The 11,899-nt window shown below is 39.9% G+C and overlaps 2 protein-coding genes across 4 annotated transcripts in view; both read left to right on the forward strand.

Moving 5' to 3' along the window:
• pip5k1ca (phosphatidylinositol-4-phosphate 5-kinase, type I, gamma a) overlaps positions 1 to 5,638 on the forward strand; it is a 60,137-nt gene extending 54,499 nt beyond the window's left edge. For 2 of the 3 annotated variants that reach the window (XM_015036091.1, XM_015036088.1), the window contains 2 exons: positions 499 to 588; positions 1,546 to 5,638. In XM_015036091.1, the coding sequence (XP_014891577.1) occupies positions 499 to 588; positions 1,546 to 1,548 (93 nt within the window). In that variant the 3' untranslated portion in view covers positions 1,549 to 5,638. The remainder of the gene's footprint in view (positions 1 to 498; positions 589 to 1,545) is intronic. The other variant, XM_015036090.1, reaches the window with a different exon arrangement.
• Positions 5,639 to 7,154: 1,516 nt separating this feature from the next.
• Positions 7,155 to 11,775, forward strand: LOC106949673 (ras-related protein Rab-11B-like). The gene is made up of 5 exons (XM_015036093.1): positions 7,155 to 7,300; positions 9,110 to 9,305; positions 9,572 to 9,765; positions 10,232 to 10,312; positions 10,405 to 11,775. Exons 1-5 carry the CDS (start codon positions 7,261 to 7,263, stop codon positions 10,548 to 10,550), a joined length of 657 nt encoding a protein of 218 aa, XP_014891579.1. The 5' UTR covers positions 7,155 to 7,260; the 3' UTR covers positions 10,551 to 11,775.
• The last annotated feature ends 124 nt before the right edge of the window (positions 11,776 to 11,899 follow it).

The raw sequence follows: 11,899 nt of genomic DNA on the forward strand, positions 1-11,899 counted from the left end.
TGCTCTGTCTGAGGATGCTTTCTGTGTCTGACTGTCCCGGCATCCTGGCTCCTCCCATCTCCTCCTCCTCTCTCCTCATACTGCCTGCTTGCACGACGCCGAAGCTCATCCTAAACCTGGTGTTCCTCCATTAGGGAAAAAGCCACAAAGACATGTGATTCAAACACGCTTTGTTAGTATTTACACATTTACTACATCTCTCTCTCTCTCTGTCTCTAGCTCTCTAACAACCTTATTAATATCGACATGTTCTTTTTTTTTGTTTGTTTTTTGTTTTTTTTTTAGGATTAGCTCTTTCAGCATGTCAGATTCACACTCTGATTTGTCTCGGACATTTCCTCCTTTATGCATCCCTAATCTTTCATTTCCTGTCTTGTCTTTTCTCCTGTGATCTCCGGTGTCTTTCTCTCCTGCCTGCCCCCGCTGCTTGTCTCTGTGCCTGTGGCCTTTTCCTCTGTCCCTCTGGCCCCCTCTGCTGTGGTGGGCGTGTAAAAACAGCCTCCAGAGGACAGGACCTGGGTGTACTCTCCGCTACACTATGGCTCAGAGTCTAAGACCCTGCCAGATGGGGATTGGGAAAGAGAGACAGTAAGTGATGAGCATCAGACTTTAAAAAAGAAAAAATCTCTTTATATGAAAGTTCAGGGATTTCCCCCAGCTCAGTAATGAGGTACTAGTTACAGTGATGGAGAGGACGGCTCGTTAAAAAGTTAAAAAAGCTCTCTAGGTTAATTTCCGCTTCAAGAATAGGCTTGATATGTGTCCAGCAAGGCCAGTCCCTACGTTCATTTTTCATTAATAAATGGATGGAAATGGTCACAGCCTGCCTGCCTGCCTGGTCATTTAGTCCACAGTCAGCCATCATGTGTGTCTGCCCAACATTGTTTATCATCTTCTTCTCTTAAACATGCCGCTTAGAGGCGTTTGAGTCCCTTTTAAAAAAAAAAAAAAAAAAAATGTTTTTTTTTCTTTTTCCAGTATTGTATCGAGTGTAACCAATAGTTACAGTAAAGGAGAAGAGATCAGAGTTTTGTTTCCTGATCTCTACTGATACCTTATTTGTCTTTAAGGCAATGTGTCTCCATGTGGGAGGGCGGAGTCACTGTAAAGCAGGGTTTTACTAAAACTTTCATGTATTGTAGTAAAGACCAAACGATCACTAGTTGTAGGGATGCTGTAGCATTTCAGTTTGGGGCCACAAAATGTCGATTTTTGAGTTTCTGACCAACTAATAACTGATCATTCAAATTGGTTTTAGTCACCAGCTGAATTAAATTTTCACAGATTTATGAGCCTCCGTGACTTTATCTTTTACATGACGTTCTGGTCTAAAATGCTGAATGTTTCAGAGGTTGGCACAGGAAGGAAAAAACAAAAAAAAACTGCATGCCTTGTTTTAACTCCGCTCCTGCGCTCACCTTCCTATCCTCCCATTTCCTTTAGGTTTTATAAATGTTTGACTTCTATGCTCTTGTTTTTCCCAGATCAGATTATGCTCCCACCCTCGTTTAGGTAACGTCAAATGTCTCTGTCTGTCTCCTGCAGTAAACCCTGTTTCTGTGGTGGAGAGAGAGAGACGGAGGGAGAGAGAAAGAGGGGAGTGAACGTCTCAGAAGAGAAGACTCATCAGTCCGAGGTCCAGACCGCAACAGCAGAAGCACGATCTCTGCGTGCAGCAGGATTGTAAGCATATCCGGAGGAAAAAGTGACATGAACACCTGAGGAGTGAGGGAAAAAAAAAGAAAAAAAAAAACACCCGAAAAGGATGAATTTACTGATGTCCAACCGTCCCTGCCTTTCACCCTCGACAGATGAAATTTATTATATCGATTTAAGGATTTATCTCTCTGTATATGTGTGACATAGTCTGTGAAAGGCTGTAGTAGTATATGTTTGACATACATGCAACACCACTTCTGAATCGGCCCCTCTGAACAGACTTTAAACAGATTTTCTCACTGAATCCACAGAGGCCGGGAGGTTCTGGAAACACATGAAACCTACTTTGTTTACATATCCGTACTCCTACGCCCTGATGCGTTTGGGCATCCGCGGTGTACAAGACAGCTAATGAGTTAGGCACCGTTTTTTTTGTAAAGACAAGTGTGAAGAAGGCAGGTGACACATTTCAGAGGTTCACGTTCAAGAAGTGCTCTCTTCAAGCACCACTTTTACATTTGAGTCAACATTGTTGGGTCTTAACAGATTTGCTCCTTCCAGCAATGTCACCATGGATTTTATGTCCCAGGCTCCGGGCTCATTTCACCGTTTCGCATTTTAATTTTGCGCCTGCCGGAGGATGCTTCAAACCCATAATTAAAGGTTATTTTATGGACGGCTCAGCGACCTCTGCACTCTAAAGAGCCAGCTTGGCTCCTTGATTAATTTTGCTTATTAGGGCGACAAAACCTAACTCGTCCTCTAACGGACGGCTCAACGGGTTTTGCACCTGCAATGTTACATTTTTAGGTTGCAGGACATACGACGCACTTCTAAAAAGAGAAAAACGATCAGTCTTCTTGAATGTAACATCTGACAATAATGGAAATAGAGAAGGAAGAAAAACAGTTTGAGACCAAACGACAGAAAAATATGTGACTGAATAAATAAAGCAAAATAAAATGAAACATTAGAACCACAATCAACCTAACTAGAGCGATTACTATGGAAAACCAACCGACCAGCTTTGCCAGTGCAGGTTCCTACTTTGGCAAGGGATGGGAATTAAACCACAGTTTCTGTCAAAGATTAGACCTGTCCTAATATAACCACCAGAGCCTGCAGAGATCCATTTGACTGCAATTTTTTCCCCCACATTGTGTCTTAACAACCGAAAACATTTTTACTTGGATGGTATTTGATATATGTCTGTTGCATATTGTGCAGCGGAAGATAAATTGATACATGATTTAGAAAACATCGTTCGAATAACAGTCTGGAAATCGTGGCGTGCATACGAGTCCAGCTCTGCGTAATCAGTTGTTCAACTAACATGTAAACAAGGTCCATCTGTGTGCAATTTAATCTTCAATCTCAGTGTACATACTTTTGCCAAGGCACTGCCAAAAAAAAAAAAGTCCTCATTAGATCAAACAAAGAAAACAACCATCTCCAAATGGCGAACTGCGTAAGTGCGTCGTCACACGATGAAAGGTTTCCGAGCGAAACGCCTCTTAGGTCGACCGCAGCCTCGTGTCCGGCCGAGTTCTTCGGCTGAGAGCCTCTTTAGCTCCAAATGTTGCGGCGGGGTTAAAATGGTGTAAACTCGAAACAGATTTGAGAGAATTCAGTGAGAAAACCTGCAGGGCTCTGCATCGAAAACCATCGGCAGCACATTTCTGTCATTCGCACATTCCTAGAAGAGGAAAAACATGCAGCGTAGTTTATAAGAGAAGGAGCAAAACGGGAGGTTTAGCTAAAAGTCTTTGTGAATTTACACAATAGATGTAATTTATATTAGTTTCTCCATATCTTTCTTTAAGTGTGTTCCACTTTAGGACTCGCCCAATAGTCCCGGGGGGTGGGAGGAGGGTTTCCTTTACAAAAAGCTTTCTTAAATGCACCCAAAGAGCTTTGATTTTAGCCATTTAAATGCAGTTGGTACATTTTTCAGTGAGCTGAAACAAACAGGGATTTTTCTTTCACACAGCTGAACGTCACTCGCCACATGGAAGCTACAGACATTGTCATGAGAGAAGATTTTTTTTTAAACTCCATTGCAGTGTCTTCCAGTTGGAGCCCCACCTTTTGGAAAAAAGAAAAAAAAAAAAAAAAAAAGGATTCAGAGTTCGAACGGTGGATGACGGGTGGGTAAATATCAGTGACATGTTTCCTCTTAGCAATCCCCTCCTCGCATCAGAAACCCACCGAGTGAACGGTTTCGACGTTTTGTAGTTGTAGACTATCAGTTGTGGTGTTTGCAGTCAATATCGTAGCTGTTATCTGTATATTTGGATGAACGCACTACATTGCCGCGTTGACGCAGTTTGTGAATGAGCTAAACTTTGTTTGCACTTAATACGGGGACCTGAGCGATGAACCAGTGATGGAGGCCAAATAAAACACGCACCACATTACGCAGAAGTCATACAGCTGCATTTCAGTAAATCAGAACATTGTCAAAAAGTTTGGGGGGGAGGGGGGTTGGTATATTTTGAAATGTACTTCAAACGTATATTTTTCTGTTTAAATTTGAAGGTTATGGTTTGCAGAAAAAAAAATCCAGTTTCTCTAAATTCTGATAGAAGAGACACAAGATTCAATAAAGCAGATGACCTGAAGGCCTTTGTGAAAGGCTTCCATCACACATCCGCAGAGCCAGGGGTTGATAGCTTCCATGCCACGCTGCATTGATGCAGTAACTTTTGCAAAGAAAACCTTTGCATTTCATTCATACACTACACAGTGCATGTAGAAGCTGTTTGTTTGGGCATCATATGCTTTATTTTTCTTTTTTCGTCATACATAACTTGAGTTTGAACTTTAGTTTTCATTAGCTGAAACCCATAATCATCAAAATTACCACAAATAAACACATGTAATACATCACTGTGCGTGTAATGAACCCATTTACAACAGGAAAGTCACAGCTTACTGAAATAAATGATCCGTAATGTTCCGATTTACTGAGATGCACTTGTAGTTGTTTTTTGGGGTTTTTTTCGCTCTCTCTCACACAGATGCTGACATTTATCTTACAACTGTGCGTGCGTGTGTGTATCATTTTAAATGTTAGTGTCTGCTGTAGGGTCTGTGCTTCACATCTTTGGGTTTCAACTTAAAAACATTTTCGCAAACTCAAGAGCGACTTCCTTCCTTCAGCCGGTTTCTACATGCGCTCGTGAGCGTAAAGGAGGACCCGTCGACGTCTGCGATGCAAAACAGAAATCCGTTTGTTCTCCTGATGTGCAGTGGCCAGTTGTTATCAGTTTGCTGTTCGTCACATGAAGACCACAGCAGCATTTTTTTATTTTTGTACAGTCTGTTTGTTTTTTTCTTTTTGCCTTATCTGAAAGTTTTACACGTGGGTCTATTGTTTATTTTATATATCTTTTTTTCCACCTGTATTCCTGTATTTATTTACTTTTTTCCTTCCTCGTTGCTGTTTTCTTGAGAATATGTACATAAATCTATAAATACATATATAAAGATATACAAATATATTTTCCATTTGAATCGGAGAATCTTATTTTTATTTGGTTTTATTTTTGCTGCTGGGTAAGAAGCGATTGCATGGCTGCAATCTACATAATTTAAACCACATTCTTCAGTGTGTCTGTCAAGATGCAGCTGCTGTACATCTACGGCGCGTAAAACCCACAGCTGTTCCTTTGTATGATTTCTGAAACTGAAAGACTTGTGGGTTTTTATCGTACATGCAAATCGAATAGGGATTCTTCCAACTGTTCAAGCCGTGTCGTGTTTGTGTTCTCAAATCGCCGTGTGCCCTCGTCCGATAGGGAGAGTCCGTTGCAGAAGACATAGCATGATTTCACAAATAAATATGCATATCAGAAAAGTGTATTTTATGTATATCTGTGTACATTCATCTATTTATATATGGGAGTAAATAGATGGCTGTGTGTGTGTTTGGACTCAATCAGAATGAATATGAAATAAAGCAGTTCTATGAATTGTCCATGGAGAAGATGTTGTGCGTTTATTCCTGAGGGAAATAATTCGCTCGTAGTCACAATAGGTGGTTTGTTCATAAATACTTCTTAGTGATGGAGTATTGTTAGTTCTGGTGCTTAAAGCAGAAGTTTTAAAGAGGGATGTAGTCATATGAAAATAGTGTATGAAGTATAAAGGTAAAAATAGTGGCATTAAAAGCAGCGAAGCAGACACATGCTCCGTATTGGATTTATTATCTTGCATTTGTGTCTTCAACAATCATTGGCATGCTTGAAAATATTTAGATTTTCTTTATTCCAGCAGAAATTATAGAAAAATGTAATTACAACATCTAGCAGCACTCATACAAATAAAAATAAAATAGTTGAAAATTTAACTTTTTTTACATTACCCCAAACTTAATTGAATGGGATTTTATGTGAAAGTGCCGTATACTTGTGAACTTCTGAAAGGTATGAAAAGTGTGTGTGCTTCTACTCGGCTGCAACCTATCCCAAAAGTCAATGCCTCTTGGAACTAACTTTTTGCTATAATTCAAGTGTGCAAGTCGCATGCGTCTCTGACTTAACCATTTTAAATATGATGCTTTGATTTGAATCATTTGAAGTGAACCTTTGTCCCAGTCTCAAGTCTTCTTCAGCCTCAGATACATTTCCTTCATGAATTGCCCTATATTTCATGAGCTCATTAGCTCCATTTAAAATAATCCTGTCAACACTGACCGGCTTCCTTGTACTTGCTGAAGCAAATATTTCCTCAGAATGAATTTGCAAGGGTTGGTGTGCTATATTAGTTTTCCTTCACATACTATGTTTTTCATGTAGAACAGAAGCTAAATTTAGTCTCAGCTGATTATTCCACAATAGCTTTTACTTATGGTGAGATGTAATTACATACAGACAGACCAAAGGCAGTTGGTTCCACTGAGTTTTATTTCCGGGTATCAGATTAAAAGGACACTAAGAACATATGCCTGCCACACTTTCAGGCTTGTTTGTGGGGGTGTGAGGGAATTGTGAATGTTCAAATTTATTTAAAAAATTATGTGTCATGTCATGTAAGTTGGACTGTTAGATTAAATGTACATAAAATACACCGAGGCTTGTGGTTGTGACGTCCCAAAATGCGAAAAGTTTAAAGATTATGAATATTTTTGAAAGGTAGTGTAATACCATGCAATTTTCTAAAAGGATCCAGATGTTTGATTTTTAGTAAGAGCACTGGGTTGCCAATGGGTCACATATGCAACATATACAAAATAAAATATCGTATTAAAGAAAGCAGTCAAAATATAAACATCAATGTTTTCTCGGACCATTAACTTGATTTAATCAGGAAAAAACTGACAAGAACGTTTCAGGACGTCAGGAGAACAAAAGCAGTAATACCTTGTCGTCTTCTCCGTTGTTTACGTAGTTTGATTGGCATCTTCAAAGAACTGTTTTGATTGGTTCATAGATTTGTCCGTCAATAGGATTAGCCTTCCTATTGGTCAAACTAAAGGATTCCAAACTCACGTGCTGTTAGCTTGCTTTGAAGGCGGTGCCAGGTTGCTAGCTACCCGGCAGACGGAGAAAATTGTTGATATTTGTTGGAAATACAAAGTTGAAAAAATATTCGTCGACCATGGGAACTCGAGATGATGAATACGACTATTTGTTTAAAGGTAATTGGTTGTTGGAAAGTGGGTGAATGGCGGCGGACAGACCGTGTTTGCTGTGATTCCGTGATGTTAGCAAACTGTGAGGAAGTCAGCTGCAGAGATGCTAAAGTTAGCTTGAACACTAAGTGGCATATGAAAAGACAACTAAGTAATTCGGTTTATAGCATTTTCGGTTGGAAATCGCATAATCTTTGTCTTAACATTGTCATCAAAGTGCTTGTCTGTGGAGTGAACTATAGTCTCTGTAAAGGAAGTCCCGTGATGTCCAATGTTTGCTCGTAATTTGTTTTATGCAAAGCTGTTTGCTAACATATTAGCTGCTTCTCATTTCAAAAACAATAATTTGAAACGCTCCAATTTTTGACATTGCTCATTCTGTTAAACATGTTGTTGCTAACTGAAGTTTCTACACCTTAAATAAGCCTTATTAACAAAATTAAAGTATGTATTTAAGACGTCATCACATCATCTTTATGATATGTACAGTTAAAGCTAGATATTGAAACACATTGTATAAAAACAAACGTTACGTTTTATATCTTGGACATGAAGCAGATTACACAGTTCCAGTTCTAGGTCAGATGGTTCTATTTTCTATTGTCAGATACTTGAAAAATGAGAGATAATTGTGTTACTTTCTTCAAAGTCAAGTTTTTATTCACTCGTTTGTTTGCAATGTACATGTAGAAACACCATAGGAATCCATCCATCTCACTGCTCAGGAGGGAGATGATTCTGTGTTCTCTGTTTTGGTGTGAAATGTATATATCAAACCCAGAACTAAAGTAAAATATCTGTCAAAGATCTTTTACTTTAGATCATTCATTCTCTTTCCAGCTGAAACTGGAAAGAGAATGAATCCAGAATGATTCCAACAGCAACCTGGCCTGAATTGCCATTCAGCAAAGAAGAAGCCATTACTCCTAAAGCAACATGAAAATAAGCTAGATTACTGTTTGTTAATGCTGTCAGGGATAAAAACTTTAATTTCCAAACATATGTCCTGTTTGCTTATGAAACTCAAACGGAAGTGATGAGCTGGAGCACTTTTATACGTCCTCAGAATAAAACAAAGCTCAGAACCAGTCATAGTCAAAGTTGTCATGTCAAACCTCAAAAATATTGGAGATCGTTACGGAAACCTAACTGATTCATGTTTACTTACTGTACTGTGAGAAGTCCTGACTCATCCTTCTTTTTTCTTTTCCTATTAATTTCTTCCAAGAAGCCGAACTTTGTCATTTTGATATAACTAATGAGTCATTTGTGTGTTTGTTTTTTTTAAAAAGACACAGGATGGTTCAAAATCACAATGTAAAACAAATCGCATGTGCAACGAAGCAGGTAGTGACACAACCCAGATTATGCTCATTATGGCTGTAATGCATTATGAAAGTGTGCTGCAGGTTCTTCGACGGCGGATGAACTCTGTGAACCAAGCATCACGGAAGGAATTACAATATTATTCCTATAATTTTGGGGAGTGGGGTTTTCCAGTAGTTGATGCGCTGCTCCCAGATCAGAGGCAATAAAGAAAAATTAGCTGATTCTGATCTCTTTGTCTATTAATTGGTGCATCTAAGCACACATCATGTAAGCTTTACAGCTTCTGAGTGTGGAGCTAAATTAAACTACATACTTTGATAAATGTACGTCTATGAGATAAGCACGAGGCTGTCATCACAGTTTTATAACAAAGCCCATTAAATCCGCCAACGTGATCAGGGTGGGGTTGAATTTAACCAGTGTGTGCCAGCAGCCCTCCACAACATAACAACATGGCTTTTTAACATGTGTACCTGGTTCGTTTAGTGGTCCTAATCGGAGATTCGGGCGTGGGGAAGAGCAACCTGCTGTCCCGTTTCACCCGGAACGAGTTCAACCTGGAGAGCAAGAGCACCATCGGGGTGGAGTTCGCCACCCGCAGCATCCAGGTGGACGGAAAGACGATAAAGGCTCAGATCTGGGACACAGCGGGACAGGAGCGCTACAGAGCAATCACCTCAGCGTGAGTTTGTGTTGTATTAGTCTTTTGAAAGCAGTTGCTTATTTAGAAATATGCTTTCTGGTTAATGATTGTAGCTCAGCAGTTGGTGTTTATTCCTCACGCAAATGAAATCTTCGTCCTCCTGTAACTGTCGTTTTGCAGATTATTTCATGTTACAGTCAAAGTACAAGCCTACATATAAAATATTTCAGATGAACATTTTATTTGTCGTGTTTTTTTGTTTTTTTTCCCTCCCTCGTTCAATCTTCCTTTGTTGCCCTCGCCAGGTACTACCGGGGCGCGGTCGGAGCGCTGCTGGTCTACGACATCGCCAAGCACCTGACGTACGAGAACGTGGAGCGCTGGCTGAAGGAGCTGAGGGACCACGCCGACAACAACATCGTCATCATGCTGGTGGGGAACAAGAGCGACCTGCGCCACCTCAGGGCCGTGCCCACCGACGAGGCTCGAGCCTTCGCTGGTTAGTTGTTTAATGAGTATGTTTGTTATTACGGGCTCGGCTGTGTTTAGATGCTAAAGAGCCATAATGATTATTATTTACTGACTGGGAGGACAGAATTGTTTCAAACTTTATTACTTGTCCCATTTTTTTTAAACGCCATATCCAGCCACCCATCTATTTTATTTATTTATAATAAAACCTTTTTAAGTTTTTGTATTCAAGAAAATGCTAAAATACTTGAAAGTATTAATTATATATGTAAACTGTTAGTACCAAAGTACTTCCATGCTTTTAGACCACTACAGCCTTCAGCCTTTAAAAACGTCTAAAAACATTTGTAGCTCGTTAGGGAGTTATGAGATGCACGATTTGTGCTGGTGTGGTCATGCAGACAAAGCCAGTCAATGGCTGGATCTGAAGTTAATGACCGTAAACATACTTTAAAGATGTATTTTCATCTCTTTGTGTCTTCTCTTATATTCAGAGAAGAACACTCTGTCATTTATTGAAACGTCAGCCCTGGACTCCACTAATGTAGAAGAAGCATTCAAGAATATTCTCACAGGTAGGAGAAGAGATTCACCAACGATTCAGTTTGATACAAACCATTTTCACTCTCTCACATCCTTGTTGTTTTCTTTATTTATCCCCCCTCAGAAATCTACCGGATTGTATCTCAGAGGCAAATATCAGACAGATCTGCCCATGACGATTCTCCGGGCAACAACGTCGTGGACATCAGCGTCCCTCCGACCATGGATGGGCAGAGGGGGAACAAACTGCCCTGTTGTCAAAGCCTGTGACCCCTCGTGTGTTCTCTGTCTACCTCTTCCGTTTTCCTTCCTGATTCATTTCAACTTTCATGCTGCTCTCGTTGCGTTCTCAAAACAGCTGGGATGTCAAAACTTTAAATTGACTTTCATTTTTTTGCAGTTTTTTTTTCTCCTTTTGATCTTCCTTTGATTTCTAAGGAAAACATCTTAGATATTTTTCTCCCTTGGTGTGGCTGGGTGAAAGGCGCTTTAAGCAGGCGGAGCCTGTAGTAAACTACAATCTGTTTGTAATTCATGAGACGACGATCCTATTGACCCGCTCCCGTCGAGGGACTGGCGAGGGATCAGCAGGTCTCTTCCTAGTCTGCATAAAGACTCATGACACAGTTTTCTGCAGTGGAAACTCTTCATCTGTGTGGTTGACCTGATTCTGCCCTGTCCTGCTGTAGAGGAGGAGCCAAGGAGAAAGAAGGTCTGAAATCTCTGCTTGCTACTTTGAGTCCCTTTTGCCCATCCTGGTGTGAAATCGGCAAGAGCCACTAGCGACACTGGCTGTGACTGACTGATTTAATGTGGGCAGGTGTGAAACAAATGCTGTGATTTTAATTGTATGTGTGTGTCTTTTCTGGATGTGTGTTGATCATAGAGCACAAAGATACCAAAGGAAACTATTGCAGTCCTCATGCATTTTCCAGGTAAACTGCTAAAAAAACAAAATAAACAATGGGTAATGCTCCGTAGATGAGCTGGTTTGTTGCCTGCTTGATATGTGAAATCAGATTATCTGATTCCTGTTCCTTTATCTTAATCTGGCTGAGATCAAACTTTGATGTTTTTGCACTAATGTCCCACGATTTCACAGAAACACGTCCCATCACCATTTCCAAACACTTAGTCAAGAACACTTTTTTTGTGTGTGCAGTTTTTGCTGTCAGTTGAATGTGTTAAATATCAAACTGGATTGGATTTAAAATCTGTTTTAATCTGATGACATTTCAGTCACAACAAATTCAGCCTTTTAACTTTTTACACCTATCTGAGAAAAAAGGACCTGAAAACACAAAATCTTAATTTCATTAAATGGTTAAAATGTGTTTTTGTTGTTTTGTTTTTTTTTCATGTGTTGGGAAAAAAAAAAACTGTACAATTTATCCAATGTGATCTAACATTTCCACAAAATAAATGCCTGCCAAGTGAGCAGTTTTCTTTGACACTGCTCATGAGATGCTGAAATAAAAAGAAGTGTGTAAAGCCGTTGCCTGAATGGGAAGCAGTTATTATGCGGTGCTGTGGCCAGTTTATCATCAGCGGTCTGTGAAGGTTTCAGAGAGGTTTGCTTGAGAACACACCAGACGGGTCAGGGATAAAGTTGTGAAATT

Source organism: Poecilia latipinna, unplaced genomic scaffold (genome assembly GCF_001443285.1).
Source record: "Poecilia latipinna isolate Pla-1442-1.1 unplaced genomic scaffold, P_latipinna-1.0 Scaffold357, whole genome shotgun sequence".
Classification (NCBI taxonomy): Eukaryota; Metazoa; Chordata; class Actinopteri; order Cyprinodontiformes; family Poeciliidae; genus Poecilia; species Poecilia latipinna.

Excerpts from the sequence above, each read along its gene's own strand:
- LOC106949673 (XM_015036093.1), top strand. The coding sequence starts at position 7,261 with ATGGGAACTCGAGATGATGAATACGACTATTTGTTTAAAG. Across the intron at positions 9,306-9,571 it reads TACAGAGCAATCACCTCAGC|GTACTACCGGGGCGCGGTCG; the intron begins GTGAGTTTGTGT and ends TGCCCTCGCCAG. Across the intron at positions 9,766-10,231 it reads CGAGGCTCGAGCCTTCGCTG|AGAAGAACACTCTGTCATTT; the intron begins GTTAGTTGTTTA and ends TCTTATATTCAG.